At 43.3% G+C, this 22,655-nt stretch overlaps 3 protein-coding genes and 1 long non-coding RNA gene across 5 annotated transcripts in view; 3 read left to right on the top strand and 1 right to left on the bottom strand.

Moving 5' to 3' along the window:
• The window catches only part of cacna1fb (calcium channel, voltage-dependent, L type, alpha 1F subunit), a 45,791-nt gene extending 41,662 nt beyond the window's left edge, over positions 1 to 4,129 (top strand). Inside the window, 5 exon segments of the mRNA XM_063889171.1 lie at positions 125 to 237; positions 693 to 936; positions 1,031 to 1,093; positions 1,530 to 1,630; positions 2,186 to 4,129. Coding sequence (XP_063745241.1) covers positions 125 to 237; positions 693 to 936; positions 1,031 to 1,093; positions 1,530 to 1,630; positions 2,186 to 2,449 — 785 coding nt within the window. The 3' untranslated portion in view covers positions 2,450 to 4,129.
• LOC134868214 (uncharacterized) lies at positions 87 to 3,440 on the bottom strand. The gene is made up of 3 exons (XR_010166259.1): positions 1,476 to 3,440; positions 991 to 1,078; positions 87 to 809 (listed from the first exon to the last, which is right to left on the bottom strand). It is a non-coding gene; the product is annotated as an uncharacterized LOC134868214 (long non-coding RNA).
• Positions 4,130 to 4,873: 744 nt separating the features above from the next.
• Positions 4,874 to 16,068, top strand: mecp2 (methyl CpG binding protein 2). Its single transcript, XM_063880604.1, has 6 exons — positions 4,874 to 4,905; positions 7,213 to 7,384; positions 7,892 to 8,103; positions 8,189 to 8,382; positions 8,631 to 8,767; positions 9,726 to 16,068. Exons 1-6 carry the CDS (start codon positions 4,874 to 4,876, stop codon positions 12,108 to 12,110), a joined length of 3,132 nt encoding a protein of 1,043 aa, XP_063736674.1. The 3' UTR covers positions 12,111 to 16,068.
• Positions 16,069 to 16,965: 897 nt separating this feature from the next.
• Positions 16,966 to 21,874, top strand: LOC134868777 (uncharacterized). 2 transcript variants are annotated; one of them, XM_063890085.1, is made up of 10 exons: positions 16,966 to 17,276; positions 17,920 to 18,093; positions 18,219 to 18,376; positions 18,529 to 18,727; positions 18,888 to 18,984; positions 19,075 to 19,246; positions 19,758 to 19,804; positions 19,879 to 20,053; positions 20,167 to 20,363; positions 21,740 to 21,874. In XM_063890085.1, exons 1-10 carry the CDS (start codon positions 17,014 to 17,016, stop codon positions 21,779 to 21,781), a joined length of 1,524 nt encoding a protein of 507 aa, XP_063746155.1. In that variant the 5' UTR covers positions 16,966 to 17,013; the 3' UTR covers positions 21,782 to 21,874. The 2 variants fall into 2 exon arrangements, with proteins under 2 accessions (XP_063746155.1, XP_063746160.1); XM_063890090.1 differs by lacking the exon at positions 16,966 to 17,276 and adding an exon at positions 17,359 to 17,465.
• The last annotated feature ends 781 nt before the right edge of the window (positions 21,875 to 22,655 follow it).

The following is a 22,655-nucleotide window of genomic DNA, read 5'->3' as shown; positions in this document are numbered from 1 at the left end:
AATACTTCGTAATGTAATATATATATAGGGAATGAAGGGGAAGTATTTCACTCCTTTAGTATGGTTTATAATCGTACACTGTTTGTTTGTTTGTTTGTTTATTTGTTTGTTTGTTGTCTGTCAGGTCGGAAGCCGTCATTTAACATCCAGTGTCTGAGGAGGCAGGGCAGTAGTGACGACCTGCCGATCCCCGGCACCTACCACCCCACCTCACCACCACGCCGTGCACGTGGACAGGTATAACACACACACACACACACACACGTGTAACCAAACATATTCTATAAAATAGAATAATAAAATCTGCAACATTGGTATGAAAGGGTATCCACTTCCTGTCTCCTAAATGGGCGTGGTCTCATATTTATACATTTCTTTACCATCATTAGATATCTACACAGATAGCAAACATGTTGAGCTTTATGAACACTTTTGAGCCAGTCATTTCCAAATGTGAGTGGATGTTAGCTTCAAATTTTACAGCAGTTTGACTCACTGTAACACATTATGTTTAAAGATCAAGAGTGTGTTTCTGAGACTGACAAATCAGAAACTTGGTCTTTAATAAAGTTCAGTTTCTCACAGTGGTGGAGGAAATGTGGCCTGTTAAAAATGGGTATAAAGTATTTACTTTTGTGACCATGGGGCAAAAGAATCTGGTGTAACCCTCATCTCCTTCACTTCTTCCTCAGCACACCGTCAACAATTACGAGTCCCGTCAATCCTCCGGTCGCTCATCGGCGGCATCCTCAGCGTCCTGGGCTAACCCGTGTCCTCGCCGCGGTCGCCTCCTCTACGCTCCTCTCATCCTGGTGGAGGAGGAAGGCAGCCCACCGTGGGGAGGAGGAGGAGGAGTAGGAGGGGGAGGAGGAGAGGGAAAGAAGGGAGGAGCAGGAAGAGGTGAGGAGACTCTACCTTAGAACGTGCTAACACTTGGTAAAGTGACAGTGAGCTGAAGTAAAAACTACAAATGTCTTCAAGATAAGAAACCTTAAATGTATTTGTTCACTGTTTTCCTTTCCTTTATCAGGTGTCAACATCACAGGTGCAACACCCAGACCGGCCTGGTACGGTGGCCCTGCAGGGACATCAGGTAGGCTGGATGGATAAAACACACACACACACAGGAGACAGTCATCGACACCTGCATTCTTTCTAATGGCCAGCAGGGGGCAACTCCACAAAGGACTCCGATTTTATAGAAGTCTATGAGAAAATCACCCTAGTTCTAATCTGATTTATTATCTAAGTGAACCATTTTCTGACAAGTGTATTGTCTCTACTACTACTTTCAAATCTTCTTAAATACAATATGATGTTTATTTTGTACATGATGCATCAATATAGAGCAAACTTAAAGATCAATCGGGATAAATGGCATTGATATCCATCACTTGAATCTATTTTTTCTATCCCTCAAGAAGGGTCATGGTCATGGCTAATTGGATGTGTGTGTGTGTGGAAACAATTCTCACAATCCTGAGTATGTCTCTTTACGGTGTTTTTGGACGTTTGACATGTCGTTGCAGCTCCTCCTCCGTACAGAGCGTACACCACCCTCAGAGTTCCCTCACAGCTCGGCGCTCAACTCACTGAGAAACGAGGATCGGCCGACAGTCTGGTGGAGGCGGTGAGGAAACGATGCTATGAACATAATATTAGCTCAAATAGACCGTTATTAATCCCCACAGGCACATTTAGATCAGAGCAGCAATAAGAGTGAAACACAGGACAGGAATGGTAACAGTAGATGAGTGTTCATCAGTGTTGGAAGAAGTATTCAGATCCTTTACTTAAGTAAAAGTACAAGCACTATGGCCTTAAAGTACATAAATGCTAGTGTAGATCAGTAGTACAGTACTGCATTATACCATATCAGCATATAATATGTTTTTATATGTAAAAAAGTAACTACTAAATGTGAACGTTAAAGTGGAGTAAAAGCACAATACCAGCCTCTGAAATGTAGAAGTAGATTAAAGGGGGAAAAATCTAATATGTCGAAAAAGTACTTAATACTTGAATAAATGTACTTCCATCCACTGGAGTACACAAATACAGATATAAGTGAAGATAATTATGAATACATCTTAGAGCAAGTGCGGGTCCAGAGTAGTTTCAAATAGTACATATTGATGAGTAAAATCAAACTTCCGTCACTGAGTCTTTGTTCTGCTCTCTGCAGGTTCTGATCTCCGAGGGTCTCGGCCTCTACGCTCGGGATCCGAAGTTTGTCGCGTTTGCGAAGCGGGAGATCGCCGACGCGTGTCACATGACGGTGGATGAAATGGAGTCGGCCGCCAGCGATCTGCTCGGCTCGGGAAACCCGTCTCTCCTCGCTAACGCCGCCGCCGACCCCGCCATGCTCTACAGCGACGAGGAGCCAATCAGGACGGGCCGCGAGGAGGACGAGTTAGCGGACGAGATGACCTGCGTGACATCGTTTTGACGGGCTGGCGCTCTGGACCAATCAGAAAAAAGACTGAGAAAGGCGTCAAGAGATTGGCAGGACATTCGACCAATCAGAGAGTAGGGCGGTGTTCAATCAAATGGACATTTAATGCGGAGATTAGAGAGAAAAACGATGGAAGATGGCCGCCAGCAGAGTGTGACTCAGCGCTGTTGTGCCGTCATAAAGACGCATCTCGTTAGCGCGGGACCGTTAAGAACGTCGCTTGGCTGCACAGAATCACACTTTACCCACAATGCATTATTTGACTAATGGTGTTGTCATTTTACTATATGTAATTCCCGAAAAGTAATCAGTTTCATTCGTTTGAAACTGCCTCCTCTGCCTCAAAGAACCAAGCTAGCCAAACACTATACTATGTCACTCACTCAGCAGTTTCGGCTTGTGTTGTGGCACTTATCAGACACACTGTGATGATTTGATTAGTGTTAACATGAGCAGGAGATCAGCTATGCTCCCAGGGCCCTGTGCGTGTGATATGATCTAGCACTGTAAAAGAACGGCTAGTTTTAAGGCTTTAATTGCAAAATAATTAAGTGAGCTGGACATATCAAATGCAGTACACTGTGGAGATGGCCCTGTGGAAAGTCAAGAAAATGGTCTCGACACAAATTGAGGTTGCATTGAGGAGCATTATTTAATCATTAGACTATGAGCTCTACATGATGAACTGTTTACATGGCTAACGAATATTCCACGTTTACTGGCTTACTCCAATTCAAACGCCCCATGTGTGGTCCTTTTAAATAGAGTTAATTTACCTCTTTTTCTAACTGCAGCCATATTTCTCCCACCCTTGTTACCGTTTTGCATAACTGTGTGCTAGCAGTGTGTGTGTAATTGCTGTAAAAACCCCAATTATTCTGAATGCACTGTATACATGTCCAGAGAAAACTCCTAGAACCAGAGTAGTATTGGCATATCTCAAGTCAAATCCTGAAATTTGGAATATTGTGAATTCTAGTGAGATGTCATAGATTGAGTGTGAAATACAAACAAGACACCTTCTAATGTAAAGTAAGGATGAAAGTCAACGGGTAACAGTGTGAATGAATGCACAGGTGTTCAGCGTGATTCTGTCAGCTGAGCTTCTATCGTTCAGATGTGAGTTTTTATATCAGGATCTCTGATGTATTTCAATGCTGTAAAACGTTAAATGTGTCGAGCTCTGTGACTCGGAGGAATATATTTCTCATATTTTATTAATGTGTATTTTTATTCTCATAAATGAAGGCGTTCAGACGATGAACTGTAAAATACTTTTTTGTCTCTTTGTTGTTTTTTTATTGCAGAAGAGAGTCGTTTGTTCAGTGTGTTCAGATTTTCTTTTTTAAATGTTTGATACTTTTTATTCTAACAGAAAACTGGATTTTTGTTTGTTTGTTTGTTTGTTTTAATTCTGGATGGCAGACAGTCCGGTGTTGTTTTTGTCTTGTCTGGATCTTCGTGTTTCCGTCATCTTTTAGCTTTTCTTTCCAACATTTCGGAGAGTTTCCCAGCAGTTAAGGGCTTTTCAATCCCACGCCTGGATTACCCCAAAATACATCTGCAGATGCCACGTTCAGCCTGAGAAACAGCTCTGTCTGAACCCTCATTTACCTCAAATAAAGACTGAAAAAGTTGCGATTTGTCTCCCCAATGTTTTTTCAAACCATGTATGTTTATCTTTTGTTAAGTCTGTGAAACAGCTGTAAATTGGGATGAAGAATTCTTCTTGAACGTCTTTGTACTGAAAGCACTTGAAGTATAAGGGAAAACTTAGCTAAATATCAAAGATTGGGTTATTTAATTCTAATACAAAACATATATAAAAACCAACAACAGTGGTTATATTTCTTTTCTAAAATAATTGGGGTTTGTGTAATTTTTTAGTTTAAGTTACATACATTTCTTACATATTTTATTTGATATTAAACATTTTCCAAATGCTTTCTTATTGTGATGCATTTCCAAAGATAAGATGGAAAAATATAGTGATTTATGATTTACAAAAAGGATTATTTTATAACAATAATTAAATGAATGTATATTACTTGTATAACCACCCCTCAAATATTTTTGCCTACAAATCAAAGAGATTTTTTTAAGTTTTTTAATTATTTATTGTAGAGATCTGAGAAACCCTGCCTTTATTCTGTCGCTTGTCCTGAAGTTTAATGGCACAGATTCTTAGTTTGTTATTTTCACAGATTTCACAGCGTGCCCATGAACGTCTCAGTCTGACCTGATAAGTTCACATCTCGCGGGATTTACACCACCCATGCGCATGTTGACCTCATATCTGTGCAGTTCTCGCGATATTTGCACACTGACGGCGGTTGGAAATGGAGTCCGAGGGGGCGGGGTGCAGCAGGGGATGTTTGGAGGCTTTTTTTTAATATAAAATTATTTATTTAAATAAAAATGGCCGCCGTGGAGAGCGGAGAGGAAAGACTGTAAGTGTTATTTTTTATATTTTATCCTCCTTTTATAGCACCGCCACCGCCGCAGCCACCAAACCGTTATCCGTCGTGTGTTTTATTGAAGTAAAAAAGTGCGTTGTTTTTTACCCCGGCCTGTCTCAACGGAGCGGGGTTAGCGGGAATACGTCACCAACTTGCTGCTGTGTCGGAGCAGCTTTAGCCCTTAGCCCGCTCTCGGTGCTCCGCCGGGCCGCTCAGACTTCCACACAACTCCCCGGGAAAGTGAGGCCGGGGCTGGGGAGTCTGCGTGTGTCCGCCCGCCTCCGTCAGACCAGCAAGTGGGGCTAACAGGAAGCTAGCTCGTTAGCAAAAACAGAGAGAGTGTGTTGTCATTAGACTGCTGTTCTATAACCCGGGTTAACCCCCTCCGTGTTACACACACACATATACACACACACACGTCCCGTTATTTACCCTACGCCCCCCTGGTTTATTGTTCATCTATTACTATACTATCCTATATGTCTGCTCTCCTGTAGTATACATCTATATTTCTGTTGCTGCAGTATTTTGGTGTTTTATAGAACATTTTAATTAATCCAGAATATTTGTTATTGTGTATTATTTGCAATATAGGTATTATCAACTGTAAATATGTTTATATTTGCTGTTTACTATTTATCGTATTATGTTTTTACTTTATTCCACCTTTTAACACACTGCTGCTGTAACAAAATAGTTCGCCAATTTCAGATCAATAAAGTATCTATCTATCTATCTATCAGTGCAGCTGAGCAAGGCAGCTGTGTGTGTGTGGGTGTGGGTGTGTGTGTGTGTGTGTGTATTTGTTAGTGGAAAGGCTCACTTCCTGTCCTGCTGCTTCATCGCTACCTGCAGCTTCATCATCATAACAATTCAATTAGATTAACTTTACTAGCTTGACCTTAATCACATACAGTATTGCCAAAGCTGTGTACAAGTCTGACAGTTCATAAACAAATTGAACAAAAGCAAGAATAACATGTATACTTTTTTAACATGAACTACAAAATGTATTTAAAAAAAACAGACGTGAGACCAGGTGTAGTCGAGCAGGTCAGTCCCCAACAAGAGGTCAGCTGATGAACCTGGGGGGTCATCTGACTGTAAACAGGAGACGTGATGTGTTATTGTGCGAATACTTTCCTCCGCAATTAACAATTATTACAACTATCGTCATTGCTTGTCTGCCAATTAGTTTATTGTTTAATCAATTATGTTGGCCTAATTAGGTTAGTAATGCCACTGAATAAAGTTGTGGGGTATCAGTTGCATCACAACATGCGTGCAGCTTGTGATGCAACCCTGCGCAAGAATACTGTTATTTACAGGGTCGTCGTTGCACTCACTGCACTCAGTGAGCTTTCATTAGGCTAAAAGTTCACTGTATTATTAATCAGTATGGCTTATTACCTGCATCTAAAATGTGCCATAATTCCTCCATTTCTAATTATAGACTGTTGGTTCTGCAGCTTACAAAACAACGATTTGAATGAATTGATCTATTGGTATTTATCACATGGTTAATTCATTAATGTATTTCGTTTCACTTTGATTTGAGATTTCCACATATCCTTTAGGAGCCTAAATGCAGTTTAATGTTTAAATCTATATCGTCAAATTTAAAGTGTAAGTGCTGTGGAATATGCAATAGTCTTTTTAAAAGGTAGGGGGTTAGGATGCTTTGAGTGGAAAAGTAAATAAATGGACTTTAGATCTGCACACTATGTAGCTGAAGCATGACATCGCAACGTGCAAAAGTCACACAGCCTTTTTTTTAACTTGCAATGTCAAGTAAGGCAAATAAATTCACGTTTCTACTGCTTAATACAAGAGGAACATATTTTACGTGACTGATCTACATCGAGTCTGATAACCTAATAACCGCCCATTTAAGGTTTCTGGGATACACACCGTTTGTTCCTAATGGGTGGGTTGCAGGCCTTCATGAAGCCAAACACCGATCAAAGTTATTCTTAATCAGTTTATCAAACAACCAAAACAGGGTCACCACAACTAGAGAGGAATTGACACTGAAAACACTGAAAGGGAATATTTGGGTGAGAAAAGACACGCACCAGCATCGGCTATTTTTGTCAAACCATATACAGCCCATCTCAGCCCCGAGTGGAGATAGTGAGTTAACTGCGTCAGAGATCGTCAGATTTCATTACTGGACGCAACTCTGTCGTCCAAAGGGAGAAATGGCCGCTACATAAACAAAACACTGCACTGCTATGACCATGTAATGTTACCAGTGATGTTATTTTAACAGGCATGATGTAATCTCTTTTTCCACAGTGAGGATAGTGAGGACGAACCCGTCGACCCCCAGCCTCCGTCCAGGGAGAGAGAAAGATCCCACAGCAAGTCCAAGAAAAAACGCAGGGAGCGCCGCCATGTTGACCGGGATTCGGAGACCACGGATACAGCCTCTGTGCTGCAGCCACAGGGGGCGGAGACACAGACCCAGGTAAATGCAGGTGTAGCAATAACAGTAGTTAATGGTCAGCCAGAAGTGTTGAGTCAAAACTGCTCCACCAGTTTGAAATCTGCTCAAATAATGTAGGTCAACCTTTTGAGAGCCTCTATGAATCAGCCTACCATAACAACATATTGAGAGGCTGGCCAAAAACAGCATCTCTGACTCCAACCATCCGTCCTGAACAGTGAATATGAATTGTTACCAAGGGTCCAGCGATTTAATGAAGTTAGACTGAAGCGCTCTTTTGTGCACGAGTCAATCCTCAAATTAAATAGAGTTAAATCCCAGGTCAAATGTACGTCATAGGTTTTCTCTTCAGTGATGGGGATGGTTTTTTTTATTGTGTTTAATAGTTTTGACGCTTGTGTCTTGTCTTTAGTATTTGTAATAAAGTGTTATTGTATCCAGTCAAGTCCCTGAGTTTTATCCTAGTAACAACAATATTATGAACATGTTGAGCACAGAATCTGTTTAAATGTCCCCTCCTTTCTGCAGCCTTCAGAGGAGCCGGTGGCGGGCCCCTCAGAGCTGGGATCAGAGTCAGCGGCCGGTAGCGAGTCTGCAGGTTCTCCCAGGCAGCGACGCTCTGTTATCCGGGACCGTGGGCCTCTGTACGACGACCCCTCACTGCCCGAAGGCTGGACCCGCAAACTCAAACAGAGGAAGTCTGGTCGCTCAGCCGGGAAGTTCGATGTCTACCTGATCAAGTAAGCCAAACCTCCCTGTGTTGGTTTATTATCAAGAGATGGAGAATCAAACTGTTTTATAAATAACGTGTTTCTCTTTGTTCAGCTCGGACGGAAAAGCCTTTCGTTCCAAGGTTGAACTTATCGCCTACTTCCAGAAGGTCGGCGACACGACCACCGACCCCAACGATTTTGATTTCACCGTCACCGGACGTGGAAGTCCCTCCCGCCGTGAGAAGCGTCCCCCCAAGAAAGTCAAGGTGGTGAAACCATCAGGTCGAGGTCGGGGGCGTCCAAAAGGTAATCAGGCACTTAGAAACGTAAACCTAAATTATTTAATTGAACCCAACTATCAGCACAGTTCATTTCAGAATTGAGTTTTTTGCCAGGTACTTTCACACATACAAGGAATTTGCTTTGGTGTTTGGTGGTAAACATAAACAACATAAGAAAATGAGTTGTAAGATAAGATCAAGGACAGAACGACTATAAGAAAGAACACCCTAGTTGTTTGTTGGATATGTTTATTTTTCTTTGTGTCTGTGTAGGCAGCGGGAAGATGCGGCAGGCTACGGAGGGCGTGGCCATGAAGCGTGTGGTAGAGAAAACTCCGGGCAAACTGCTGGTCAAGATGCCCTTCGGCAAAGCAGAGTCCTCCACTGGCACCGCCTCCGCTGCCTCAAAGGTAGGATCAGTCTGTCATTAAATGAAATTAACTTTCTCTAAGCTCCAATCATGGAAGAACTGAAAAACAAAGCTAAATGTAGAATGTTTGGGGCCTCTCTTCTGTGAATCACCATCGTCTTGTGATTGATGGGCAATCATTCAGCAGCTCTTGTTTGTGTCTCCAAAAGAAAATTGGTCTCAAGATAGCAACTTATATAAAGATCATTATGAAGCAGCAGACAAAAAAGATGAACAAGTGAAAGCAAGGCAAACTGAAAGAGGCTGTCTGAACTGAATCTGAGCAGTGTTTTATCATCGGTCTATAATTTACACATGAACTGTTGGAGCTTGATATAGTACCTGGTACCAAAAACCCTTATTGATGATGAACTTAAGAGAAAGAAGCAACTGAGTAACTGACAGAAAAGCACCTCAGTTCAATCTGCTGGCAGGGGAGGATGCCAGACTGAGGCAAACCTGTAGTAAAGGGGAACTGAGAAAGTCTGGCTAAGGAGGTTTGAAACTTGAAATCAGCCCACAGAAAGGACTTTCAGAAGGCCCCAGGAAGAAGTAGGAGCGAGAGAGACAGTTATTTGCATACGATTTAGACAAAATACTCATCATTGGTTCTTTATCCTTGCAAAGCATTATTAAAGCAACATGTGTTTCCATGGTCCAGTCCACTTGTGCTTTGAGGAGGAGTCCCATGACTTTGTTTTAAAGTGGGTATTACACTAACCAAGGCTGTGTGAAAGAAAGCATTCAACAGATCAGCATACTTTGTTAAAGCTCCCAACACTTCGATTTTGAAACATTTCAATTTCACATCTTCATGCAGTCAATATACCTTAAACAGACCCTTGAGATGTTTTCATTGGCAAAGTATATCTGGTACTAGACCTTACTATACCGTTTTAAATAAGCAGTAACAACGTTGGTGCTAATGCCACCTAATGATGCGGTATTTCCCAACACAGGTGGTGTCTCCTGCCGTGGTGACCAAATCCCGTCCGGGCAGAAAGAGGAAATCAGAACAGGAACTTCCGGCCCCGCCACAGACCGCCCCGAAGAAACGGGGAAGGAAACCAGCCTCAGCCTCAGCAGCGTCATCCGTTGCGGCAACATCGACCTCCACGCCATCGACCTCTGGTAGCCCAACAGCTGGGAGCTACGCTGCAGCCGCCATTTTAGCCGCGGAGGCCAAGCGGAGAGCAGCAAAGGAGTCTTCCACCAAACTTGTCGTCCAGGAAACAGCCCTGCCAATCAAAAAGCGCAAAACGAGAGAGACAGTGGAGGAAAGGGAAAGTGTTCAAACTCCATCAGCTTCAACGGCCGATACAGTAAAGGGGGAGGCAAGTAAAGGGGAGGAAGCTCCAACCCCAGAACCTCAGCCTACCCCCTCTGAGCAGAGCCAGACACAATCGCAGAAACAGCAATCTGCTTCCGAAGAAAGTCAACCACATGGACACAAGGCGCATAAAGGAAAGAAGCACAAGGAGAAAACGGGAATAGCAACAGGAGATGGCAGAAGCAGAGGACAGGAATTAGACGAAGATATAGGTGATAAGGGAGGAGCGGAGGAAACTGGAGAAAGAAGTAGCAGCAGCAGTAGTAGCATTAGCCCATCAAAAAGTCACAAACGGAAGGACCGACCGCCACACAAACACCACCATCATCACCACCACCACCACCATCATCACCGCCACCAACATTCCTCCGCCTCCACATTGGATCCGCCTCTTTCTCCAGCCTCCAGACATCCAGCACCATCCAGCCAGTCAAAGGCGGAAGTCAAGCCCCAGGCTGTACCTCAGCTCTCCACACAACAAGTGCACCACACTCATGAAGCTCCTCCGAAACCACAATCCAAGCCTGAACCTCGACAAACTCCCCCTCAGCCCAGTTCCCAGCAGCATCCCCAGTGCCAGTCTCCCACTCAGCCACAAGCCCAGCCAAGATACCCAGCACCCCAGCCCTCTCCTACCAGGCATTTCTTGCCCCAGCCACGGCCCCAATCTCACAGTCAGAGCCAGGCATCCTCACAAAAAGGCCAGTCACATCCTGTCCTTTCCCCAGCCAAGCACCAAACCGAGCTTCAGACTCCCCCTCGGACACACCTTCCTCAATCCATCCTGCACATTCATCCGCCCCAAACAAGGCATCCACCTCCACAAACCCAGTCTCCCACAGTACTCCAGCCTCAAACCCAGCCCAGGCACCCGTCTCAACCCCTAACACAGCTCAAACAACAACCCCAGCTCCGGCAATCACTGCAGTCTCATCTCCAACTCCAACCCCAGGCCAGAACCCCAGCCCAACTTCAGACGCAACTGCAACACAGAACCCCTGCCCAAATTCAGCCTCAATCCCAACCCAGGACCCCACCCCAAACTCCACCTCAGCCCCATTCCAGAACCCCAGCCCAAACTCAGCATCAACCAATGTCCAGGACCCCATCCCAAACTCAGCCTCAACCAACGTCCAGGACCCAATCCCAAACTCAGCCTCAACCCCAGTCCAGGACCCCATCCCAAACTCAGCCTCAGCCCCAGTCCAGGACCCCATCCCAAACTCAGCCTCAACCCCAGTCCAGGAACCTGGCCCAAACTCCAAATCAACTGCAATCCAGGGGTCCTGCTCAAATTCCACATCAACCCCAATCCAGGACCCCAGCCCAAACTTTGCCTCAACCCCAGTCCCGGACATCAGTCCAACCTCACCTGCAACAAAGGCATCAAATGCAGCCCCAGTCCCTGACGAGGCCCCCATCGCAAAACCTCCAGACCCAACACAGACAACAAGCCAGACAGTCTCTCTCCCAGCCTACGCCACCCCCGGCCCAGTCCCAAGCACAACCACATTTTCAACGGATTCAAACACAGCCACGTCCCCAGCCCCACCCCCAGCTCACCAGGCCCCATGTGCAGCACCACTCATCCCACCGACCATCTCCAAGCCTAACCAGGACCAACCTGGCTCAGCAGAACCAGAGCGAACAGCCCCAAGATCTGAGCACCACACGACCTAGCCGCGGAAGCCTTTTGCCAATCCGAGAGGTCAGGGATGAAGGCGTCAGGGCGGAGGGCAGACGGGATTCTGCATCAGAGAGCAGAGAGGTTTCAAGAGGAGACAGAGGTTCAAACAGCAACTCAAGGCCTTCAAGCTCCCTTCCTCCTAGACCCACAGGAGCATCCGGAGCCGGAGTTGGTGGAGTAGATGGAAGGGCGAGGCTCCGGGCTGAACCAGAAGCAGCAGGTGAGAGCAGGGAGCTCAGAGACATCGTCCCCCAGTCCGCAGTCCCCTGTCCTAGCCGAGAAGAAACCGTAGAGTCACGGACTGCCGTCAGCGAAAGAGTCAGCTGATCGGTCAGGTGGATGACCGGGATGACTGATCGGTAGACTCGCGGACTGAGTCGGCGACAGAAGGAAAAGGAGTGGGACAGGGTTGTTCACGGAGTTTTAATGATTGGACACTGTTTTCAGATAACGAAGGATAACGTCAGAGCTGGTAGGACTGTCGGAGTCTCTACTCCGTCTGATTCTGTCTGGAGACTCTGCAGAGGATCTGGATTTGAGAACCAACCTGACGCTCAAGGGCAGCTGGAGAGGAGAACAGATAGTGTCTTTTTCTAGGAAAATCAAACAAAGAGGAAAAAAAAGTGTGTGTGTATATATAATCAAAAGGCAGCTGTTGTGTCCCGCTAGTCTCTAAGGGGGAAGGGGGGGGAGTAGTTTGGAACTAAAAACCAACGCTTAACAACACATTACTCTGAACGAAATGTTGCTTCCGGAATATAACCTGTTTTTTTTTTATTTGGTATTATGATAGTTTATTGTTTTGTCTGTTTGTTATACAGCTTTAAACTCTGATATTATTGACTGATGGACCCTTACTCATCGCCGTGCTGCTGACTGACAGTCCCTTATTTAAAGTCCTGCTTTTTAAACTGACGGTGTCTCATCAAGACTCCTTCTATTAACTGAAAGTCCCTTACTGAAACTAGTCCTTGACTGAGAGCCTCAGAGGTGATGTGGGGCGGTGGTTTGCACCTTAAACTGGTTTCTTAGAAATCTACCATATTTTTTTTTAATCACCATTTCCCATTTGGCCCACGATAAACAAAGGCATGGGGTCTGTAATGTTTCCCATCAACTTCCGAAATGCCCCTGACAGGAAGCAAATTCACACAGACCTCACTCTGAGCTGAGTCTTTCAAACCCATTTTGAATATTGTTTAAAATATTTGATCAACTTTAGGAGTTCTTGAGTCCTCCTATCAGACACTGAACAGCCTAAACAGGTCAGATGTTTGATAAGAAAAATCTCAAGAGCTCCTAATTTGGTTTTATTTCAAACCCACCGAGACGTTCTTCCAGGTTAGAGATTCTTCCATTCAGGTCTTCATTGAATCTGTTTGTTTTGGTAGTGTTTTTGTTTCCAAAGGAAGCGCTTTTAATATCAAACCAAACCCACTTTCACAGTAGCTCTGTTTTAGTTTGTAGTCTTAATGAAATGAGTGGGAAAAGGACTCATTGTGTCTTCGTGTTGAATGTCTGGAACAGTTTGCATCCCCTCCAGTTTATACAATCAACCGCCTGCATGTCGCTCGGAGACTTTGCAGGCGTTCAACCAGAGCTGCAACATACGCAGAGGTCGACCTTGCTGGGTTTTTACTGTCGGACATGTTGGTTAAGTCAGGGAAGACTTCTTCGGGGAAGTTAAACCCTAAACGAGGTCTGGTCGTGTGGAGACACAACATTCAGTGAGCAGACAACAACCTTTCAGTCTGAAAGTCCAGATTTGAGAGCATGAAGGAGATATTTGTAAGAGTGGGAGGAGTTTTTTTGCAAGGACTCAACATAGAGATCATCTGATTGACAACCTGAAGCAACTCGGTTGATATTCTTAACTAGCTCAACTTGATTCAACAGTTGGTGAACATGAAAACAGGGAGCGGGTGTCAACAAAACCAACCAAATCACTCAAAGGTTTCTAATCACGTTGAAGAGCTAATAACAGAATCATGAACTTCGTATCAAACAGTCCTCCTGACATTTTAGAAAATATTTCTTAGTGCCTTTTGTGTTTAGATCAGACAGTTCATCTTTAAATGGGTTCGACTTGAATGTCACTTGTTGGGCTTAGGAAGTGTTCTTATCTGTCTAAATGACTTGAAACCATAGACCGTATGAAATATGGATATGGTTTCTAATATCATCCATGGGCTTCTGAAGGGTATAACTCTGGCTAATTTACAACTGGGCATCAGTGTAATTGTAGCCAATTAGCCATGGATGTTTATTGAGAAATGGATACAGCGTTGGGTACGGGGCTTCATTCATTCCTATGAAATGTTCTTGGTTGCACAGGAACTCAAAATGGCCTTTCTTTCAAGAACAAAATGATCCGGATCTTCTGGCGATCTTTAAACCCGTCTCCTAGCCGCTACATCGTAGACGTTCGGTCTTGGGACAAATTAATGCATTTTAGCGCATTTTACAAATGTTCGACCTAAAAACAATTACTTACAGATGTCTGTTTCCCAATGTAAGTCAATGGGATCAAGTATTCTTCAGGCAGATGCTTTTAGGTGAATGACTCAGTTGTTGTTGTTGTTGTTGTTGTTGTTGTTGTTGTTGTTGTTGCTCAAGTGGCCACATGAGGAACTGCAGTTTATGGCACTTCAGTTTAGGATTCACTGCACCTGTTTGGACGTTAAGCTGACAGATATGGACGTGTCCTACTGAAGCATGAATGTATTATAAGGACCAGATATCAAAGATATGTCGCAAACTTAAAGGAAATTGCTTTTTAGCTTCACGGATCTAACTGCACATGCTCGGTAGAGATTCTCTCCGTGGCCCATTGTGATTTTATGCAAAGGAAAGCCTTTCTGATAAAGTTTGACGAATACAATAATGTAAAATGTTCTCAGCAATTTTATCTTCATCTTCACCTCAGCTTTATTTAAGCTCTGTTATTGGCTGTTTGTTAGTGAAGTGCACCCTGGGAGTGGTAGTTGATGTCTTTCCTTTGATTGTAGATTTGAGTGCTAGACCCAGCACCTTATACTTGGTAATTGCACTAAATATCTAACTTGTTCTGATTGAAAATGTAGAAATATATGCCAACGTATCTTGGGCTTACGTTCCCCTCTCTCTTAAAGCACTCACACTTTATTTCACCTTGGCTGTAACCATACAAAGAGCAGAATCAAAGAAAATGTGTGTTTTTAATTAACCTGAAACATACGTGTTGCAATGCCCTGTCGTCCGTCTCAGCCAAGAAATCAGTTTTGAGGTTTTTTTGGACAGCTGTAGTTTTATTTCCAAAGGGGTCTTGTAGGTTCTTCGCTGAAACTACTCCTAAAACAAAGGGAAGTTGTGTAATAGTCTCCTGAGCTCTCAAATCTGAACGTCCAGATGCTGAATGTTAATGCTCTCTCGATAGATTTGCCATCCAGAAATCTAAAACTTTTGCACCTTATTTTTCACATGTGGGGGAAGGCTCCTGCACTTTAACAAATAAATCGGGAAAATTGAGCTCTTCGACCCTCAAACAAGAAAAACAAACTGAATGTCTTCACCCTGGATCCGATAAATGTGCCTCGTTCTCTAAAGTCCTCTCACCTGATGTTTGTTGTCTCCACCTGAAGCCTCACCTCTGCTTACCTGACGCTCCGCCTGCCGCCCAGTTATAGCATGCTGTCTCTCACGCAGCTGCATAAATCAAACGCCCCTCTGTGAACGGACTCCCTCCACAGGACCCGACCCGGCACAACCTACAGTAACCAGCCACCATATTGCATGTTCCAGAGTTTAGTGCCTATAATATTGTGCGTCTTGCCAGAAGCCACCATGTCGAGCCAAGCCATGTTGTGTTTCTAGACTTAGTAGTGATGTGTGTGGTGACTTCATAGTTGCTAATATTGAGGATGAATATTCTGCTTTTACTCTGGTTGGAATTCAGTGGAAACTCCAATACAATGTCGCTGTAGACAAAACTAGTTTTTACCTGTTTTCTTATTTTTTCTTTCTAACTAAAAGCGTTTGTTGTCCCCTGATCTGTGGTCGTCTGACTGATTGTAGCTCAACACACACACAAAAAAACACTGCTGGAAATTAGCTGAGTACATTTACTTGAGTATTTACATGTTGTGCTATTTCTACTTCACTTATTGGATATTGAACTTTTAATTTAACTTCTCTTATCTATCTTTTAGTTTTTCATCCCCTACCTGCAGTGAAAACCCTTGTCTTCCTATCAACTTCTATCCTCCCGGTTTGACTATTAATAAAGAATACAGTATAAAAACCACAATCAGGCAACTTGTTTCATACTTAATACCACCAGTCGTTCATTTATGGTCTTTAGACTTCATTTTTCTGAGTTAAAAAAGGGAAGAATGTTGAATGATTTTACAGATTGAACCCCAGAAGTTCACAGATGATGTGAATTTGAATAAAACCAAAACATAATGCAAGTAAAAATGTAGTATTCAAGCAAACGTTATTTTTCTGGCACTAACATAAACATTTACCTCGACATTTTGGGTAAGGGTCTAATTATATTCGGAAAATTCATAAACATTCTGCATATTATAATAAGACAGGGTGCATTGTACTGCACAATGAGTATGTTAAATAGTTTAAGTATATTTTGTTCAAATGAAAAACAATATAAGATTTCATTCAAACTGAATGGCTCCAAAGACATGTGAAGGTAAAGACTTCACATCCCATGATGCACTGCTGCCATCTGCTGGCTGGCACGAGTTCATACTGCGTCTGCTCAGCTGAAGGATCACGTCTCAATAAGGGGAGTTTTTTTTACGAGCTTCACTTTCCATGTCAATTAAACTAAAACAATTTGACCCTTTCTATTATAGTTGTTTATTTATTTAAAGAGCACTTTTGATACACAATAGGTAACAATTAAGAAAATAATATCAATAAAAACAAAACAACACCTTTACTATCCAGCGAACAATAATTAATTGATGAATAAAAAACTATAAAAACGGAATAAAACAAGACAGAAAGGAATTTAAATTAAAAGCAAATCATTAACTTTATTGACACCAAAAACAAAGAAGTACGTCACCGAAACAAAAAATAAAAACCACTCAAATTAAATTTAGAGAATAAAGTTGACTGATGCTTTTTTTATGTAACTGAAATAATAACAACACCTCGTGACCTCTCGGGGACCTCTGACCGGGTGAAATTCCGGCTCTCTGATTGGCTGAGCTTCAGACAGGTGAAGATGGCAGCTCAGGTGTCTGCGCTGCTGAGGCTGCTGCTGCTGCTGGGCGGCTCGGTGCTGCTCGCGCTCTCCCCACGGGGATCCACTCCGGACTCTGAGCGAGGCATGGCGGAGCTGCGGCGCGTGCAAAGCCTCGCGACTCAACCCAGGTACGGAGGGTGCTGGGCCCGAGCTCTTGAGAACCTGGACACGCGCTGCAGGGACATGACGTCAGAGAGCCAGAGCCGCATCGCGCTGAGCTTCACCTTCTGTCACCTGAGCAGGTAAGTGAAACAGCAGGCTCTGAAAGAGGCGTTTATCTGACTTTATCTTGATTATACTTAAAGATATTAAATAACCTGAGGGACAGGAGAGCAGTGTCCTGGACGAACACTTCCTGTCTGGCCTTGTCACATCACATGCTAAATTGACGTGGCTTATTGGAAGCTAACGTACCTGCAGGATTCCTCTTGGTGCGTTTCACTCATTTACTCATTATAATATTGTTGACATTAGAATGATGTACCTTTTTATTATTGTGTACTCATTGTCAGGTGTTTTACTTTAGAGTGTAACCGTTCTCTGTCAAGTTAAGCATCTGCATTCAAAATGTTACTAAACATGGGCAAGTTCTATATATTACAAAATGCACTTTTAAGTATTGATGCAATTCATCACTTAAATGTTGCAGCTGGGCAAGGGACAGACTTTTTGTTAGTAGCTTGTGAATGTCCCAAACTATATTTTGTGTTATAATTCTTGAGTCTTTAGAGTAACATCAGATAAAGTAGCTAGGTGACTAAAAAGTATAAAGAAGCACGAAATGCCTTTTTTTGTTTCGTCTTCGTCCAAAAATAGTCTCATGACTGAATTTCATTGCACAATTCTGTGTTGTGCAATGACAAGTAAATGATCTCTGTCTGTCAGCTCAGGCAGGGATTTCCCATCATGCCCTGAGGGGTCGGAGGTCAGCAGCTGTACCGGTGTGATGGACGCCGTGGCCTTCAACGCCTACACTGAGTTCTTCACGCACACACACTCCATCTGTCAACACCTGCAGTCTGAAGCCTGGCAGAGCCGAGCGGAGAACACCATGCACAGGTAAGACTCAGGTAACACAGGGGTTTGGTGTCTAGCAGCGGACTTAACGCACGTCTGACACACTGCGTTTCACACACTGCAATAACATGATCCGTACCTATACATATGCACTTTGTGTGTGTCAGGTTGACGGAGAGCTCGGCTGGTGTAGCTGAGCAGCTTCAGTCCACCAGGCAGATGGCTGAAGACCTCATCGATGCCCAGACCCTTGCCTTACAAGCACAGAAGGAGATCCTTGATAACGGAGAAGAGCTGAGAGTCACCCTGCAAGACTCGACCCAGGGTATAAAATAAATCCATATTCAAAAACAGCCTTAAAGACTAGCCACTGGGTTAAAAAACACGTACAACAGAGCCTTAAGAAAAATGCCAAAAATGGGTCAGCAGCCTTAACCCTGCTCCACCTGTCTCTCTCTCCACCCGTTTGTCTGTCAGGTCTGCGCTCGGTGTTCTCGGAGCTGAACGGCGCCTCCAAGCAGCAGCAGGTGGCGCTGTCTGAGCTCTTCAACAGAGTTTCCTTCCTGCAGAGTTTCCTGATGGTGGAGGCTCACAGCCTGAGCTCCTGCTGCTACAGCGCTGCTGCCATCTGCACCGCCTTCCTCATCACCGCCACCCAGCGCTCCTCCAGAGCCAGGTTACTCCTCCTCTTCGTCATCTCCACCCCCAGAGAGGAAACTCCTCCTCCTCACCTCCCATCTCAGACACCTCCTTGTCAAGTTTTTTTTGAGTGACCAATGTGTGTGTTTCAGATTGTGCTTGATTGATGAGCTGTATTTATGTGTGTGTTTGTTTAGGTTAGTGTTGTTGACGTTGGTGTGTTTAAATTTCTACCTGGAGAGGAAGATCTACCAGTCTGTGATGAACTCGGATCATCCTGAACACAAACACATGGTGAGCACCTTTCACCCGAGCCTCTGACGTGTCCTGCAGCAGCCGGGTGTCATCGTCATAACTTCTGTGAGTGTGTGTGCGTGTGTGCAGGAGCTGGTCAGTACGTATGTGAGTGTGTTGCGGCGCTTCATGGTGTGTGTTGGAGTGTGTGTGCTGCTGGTTGTGTGTGTCCGGTACAGAGACCCCGTGCAGCAGAGTCTGCATGTGCTGCAGCAGCTGAAGGAGACGCAGAGGAGCCTGCAGGAGGCGCTGCAGCATGCAGGTGAGACAAAGCAGAGGGAGAAGTGTTTTAAACTGGGAAATGAATCTAAAACATACGTTTGATCAGGCGTCAACGTTTTTTATTGGTCCAGCAGCAGAGACATGTCTGTTTTTAGTTTCAGAGGTTGAAGAAGTACTCAGATCTTGTACTCGAGTGAAGTAGAAGTACCAGAGTGTAGGAATACTCTGTTACAAGTAAAAGTCCTGCATTAAGTAGCCGCTTTATAAAGACAAAATCAACAAGTAGAAGTAGCCAGTAATAACTGTAGAAAATAGTAACTACAATAATATTCAAATGTAAAAAAGTAAGTATTGCATATAAAGATGCTAATGCATTTCAAAACATATGCCATATAACCTGGAAAAGGATTTAGCTCTGCAATGCTAACATCGCTTTAGCATCGTTACTGTACAACACTTTTAAAAATCCATTTTCCCCCATAAGTGTTTCTTATTCTACATGTAAGGATGTAATGTATCTCCATGTGACTCGTTACTCCGTCTGTCTGCAGAGAGTTTGGGGGAGCAGCAGCAGAAGAACAATGAGCTGCAGGTGAAGGTGAGAACAAAAGGAAGGGAGGGGGAAAAGGTTACTTCCTGTTTGATCAAACTAACCAATCGGTTCTCTTCCAGAGGAGGTCAGGGAGCAGAAGAAGAGAGGAGTTGCTCAGGAGGAGAGAAGAAATAAAAATAGTGGAAGAAAAAGAAGAAGAAGAGGAAGAGGAGGAGGAGGAGGAGGAGGGGGAGGGGTGCAGCACTTTGTTGTCTCAGACCGACATCACAGATCTGTCTACCCTCTCACTCATGGGTCAGTTCCTGTCTAGAAATGAACTCTTTATAATCTGTTTTAAATACCGAGGTTAATTTAAATATGTCACTGTCTTATATGATTACCATGTAAGTGGGCTCTTTGTTCTGCAGCTTGGACGCCTGACAGTTTCCTCAGCAGTACAGTGAACAGCTCTGCAGCCGACAGCACGCTGCTGCCCGACATTACCCACAATTCTTCAGTGCTGAGCACCACTACCCGGAAGGCCTCAGTGAGTCCGGCCAGGCGTCCCCGTCGCTCCTGCTCCTCCGCCCCTCTGGTGTACAGCATCCTGGTGGAGGACGAACGGGTAAAGCTAAATATAAACTATGTGATCCTGAGTTACTTAATTACACAACTTTATTTAGTATGTCACAGGGAATGGAGGTTCCTCTCTGGCATTAGGTACAGTTTTGAGATTTCTTGTACTTTACTTGAGTATTTCCTTTTTATGCTACAGTGTACTTTTCCTCCACTACATGTATTTACCCCTTTAGTTGCTAGGCAGATTAGGATTAATGATGGTAAATATAATCAGCCCTTAAATCAGACTTTAGTTCCCCTGCAGTAAATCCAGCAGCTACCCTGCAGTATACAAAGCCATTCAAACTAGCTGCACCTTTACCAGCTCTGAGAACACTTTAATGATCAATCATTATAAAACATATCAGAGATATTATTCTGAAATGGACCAATCTGACAATGACTACTTTTACTGTCGCTACTTTAAGTACATTTAGAGGAGAGTACTTTCTACTTTCACTGGAGGAACATTTAGAATACTTTTACTGTGACAGAGTATTCCTACACTCTGGTACTTCTACTTTACTCAAGTACAAGACCTGAGTACTTCTACTTTACTCAAGTACGAGATCTGAGTACTTCTACTTTACTCAAGTACAAGATCTGAGTACTTCTACTTTACTAAAGTAGAATGAGTACTTCTACTTTACTCAAGTACAAGATCTGAGTACTTCTACTTTACTCAAGTACGAGATCTGAGTACTTCTACTTTACTCAAGTACAAGATCTGAGTACTTCTACTTTACTCAAGTACAAGACCTGAGTACTTCTACTTTACTCAAGTACAAGATCTGAGTACTTCTACTTTACTCAAGTACAAGACCTGAGTACTTCTACTTTACTCAAGTACAAGACCTGAGTACTTCTACTTTACTCAAGTACAAGATCTGAGTACTTCTACTTTACTCAAGTACAAGATCTGAGTACTTCTACTTTTACTCAAGTACAAGACCTGAGTACTTCTACTTTTACTCAAGTACAAGATCTGAGTACTTCTACTTTTACTCAAGTACAAGATCTGAGTACTTCTACTTTTACTCGAGTACAAGATCTGAGTACTTCTACTTTTACTCAAGAACAAGATCTGAGTACTTCTACTTTTACTCAAGAACAACATCTGAGTACTTCTACTTTTACTCAAGTACAGGATCTGAGTACTTCTACTTTTACTCGAGTACAAGATCTGAGTACTTCTACTTTTACTCAAGAACAAGATCTGAGTACTTCTACTTTTACTCAAGTACAGGATCTGAGTACTTCTACTTTTACTCGAGTACAAGATCTGAGTACTTCTACTTTTACTCAAGAACAACATCTGAGTACTTCTACTTTTACTCAAGAACAACATCTGATATCTAAATGTATGTTTCCTTTTTATCTCAGCCTCGTTACAGCCTGAGGAGCAGGAGATCAGAGACCCACTGAAGGAGTCACATTTGTCTCGTTTATTGGTTGTTTATATGCTATTTATTTTAAACTGAATTTTGTTGTTTTTCTGAATATAAATTAAATTGTTATATTTTAAAGATTTCTTTCTTTTTTTATTATTAGTGTTCATGCACAAACACTGCCCCCTGCAGGACGTCTGGACCATCACAGCCTCTCAGTTCAGCAGCTGGAAAGAGAAACTGATAACTCTTATTATAGTTTAACAAACAAAGCTTCTTCTCTCACAGCAGACAACATCATGTCTTATCATAATTAAAATATGTATGTTACTAGAAGAACAGGTCAGATGTGAAAGAACTTCATAAATCATAGCCTGATTCCTTTTCAACAATATATCAAAGGTCTCTGATATATACAGAACATGTCTCTGATTGGCTGAAACACTAAACAGAACATTGTAGCATCCCATAAACCCCTCTGTTTCAGTCCTGTTCCATAAGTGCTGATTCTGTGTCTGTAGCTTTAAATGCTAATGAGCTGCTGCTGGCCACGCCCCTCCGAGAGCTGATTGGTTTAAAAGAACAATAAAATCAAATAATCTGGAGGTACACCAAGTAGCTAATGCTAGGCTATAAAGGAGCCACCGCACGGTCACATGACTTCACGTCACCACGGCTAAGCTAAAGGAGGCTAATGTTGGGGCCTGATGATGCTTAGTGGTCTCATTTAGACAATTGTTAGCAACTGCCCGTTATAAAGACACATAGAAGCTTCAGACATTCACCACAGGGATAATTACTGACGTATTTTATTGAACCAAAAGTGGTAAAATGCTGACTCATTTCTTAGTTTTAGGACTCATTCCTGCACCACTCTATAGAGAGTTTAATGACTCAAAGTTGCTCTGATA

This window comes from Eleginops maclovinus, chromosome 1 (genome assembly GCF_036324505.1).
Source record: "Eleginops maclovinus isolate JMC-PN-2008 ecotype Puerto Natales chromosome 1, JC_Emac_rtc_rv5, whole genome shotgun sequence".
Taxonomy (NCBI): Eukaryota; Metazoa; Chordata; class Actinopteri; order Perciformes; family Eleginopidae; genus Eleginops; species Eleginops maclovinus.
Note: the sequence above shows the minus strand (reverse complement) of the source record. Positions and strands in the feature narration are given on the sequence as shown.

Coding starts and splice junctions, on each gene's coding strand:
- mecp2 (XM_063880604.1), top strand. CDS start 4,874: ATGGCCGCCGTGGAGAGCGGAGAGGAAAGACT. Junction 4,906..7,212: donor GAGAGCGGAGAGGAAAGACT/GTAAGTGTTATT, acceptor CTTTTTCCACAG/TGAGGATAGTGAGGACGAAC. Junction 8,104..8,188: donor TTCGATGTCTACCTGATCAA/GTAAGCCAAACC, acceptor CTCTTTGTTCAG/CTCGGACGGAAAAGCCTTTC.
- LOC134868777 (XM_063890085.1), top strand. CDS start 17,014: ATGGCAGCTCAGGTGTCTGCGCTGCTGAGGCTGCTGCTGCTGCTGGGC. Junction 19,247..19,757: donor GGAGGCGCTGCAGCATGCAG/GTGAGACAAAGC, acceptor GTCTGTCTGCAG/AGAGTTTGGGGGAGCAGCAG. Junction 20,364..21,739: donor TCCTGGTGGAGGACGAACGG/GTAAAGCTAAAT, acceptor TTTTTATCTCAG/CCTCGTTACAGCCTGAGGAG.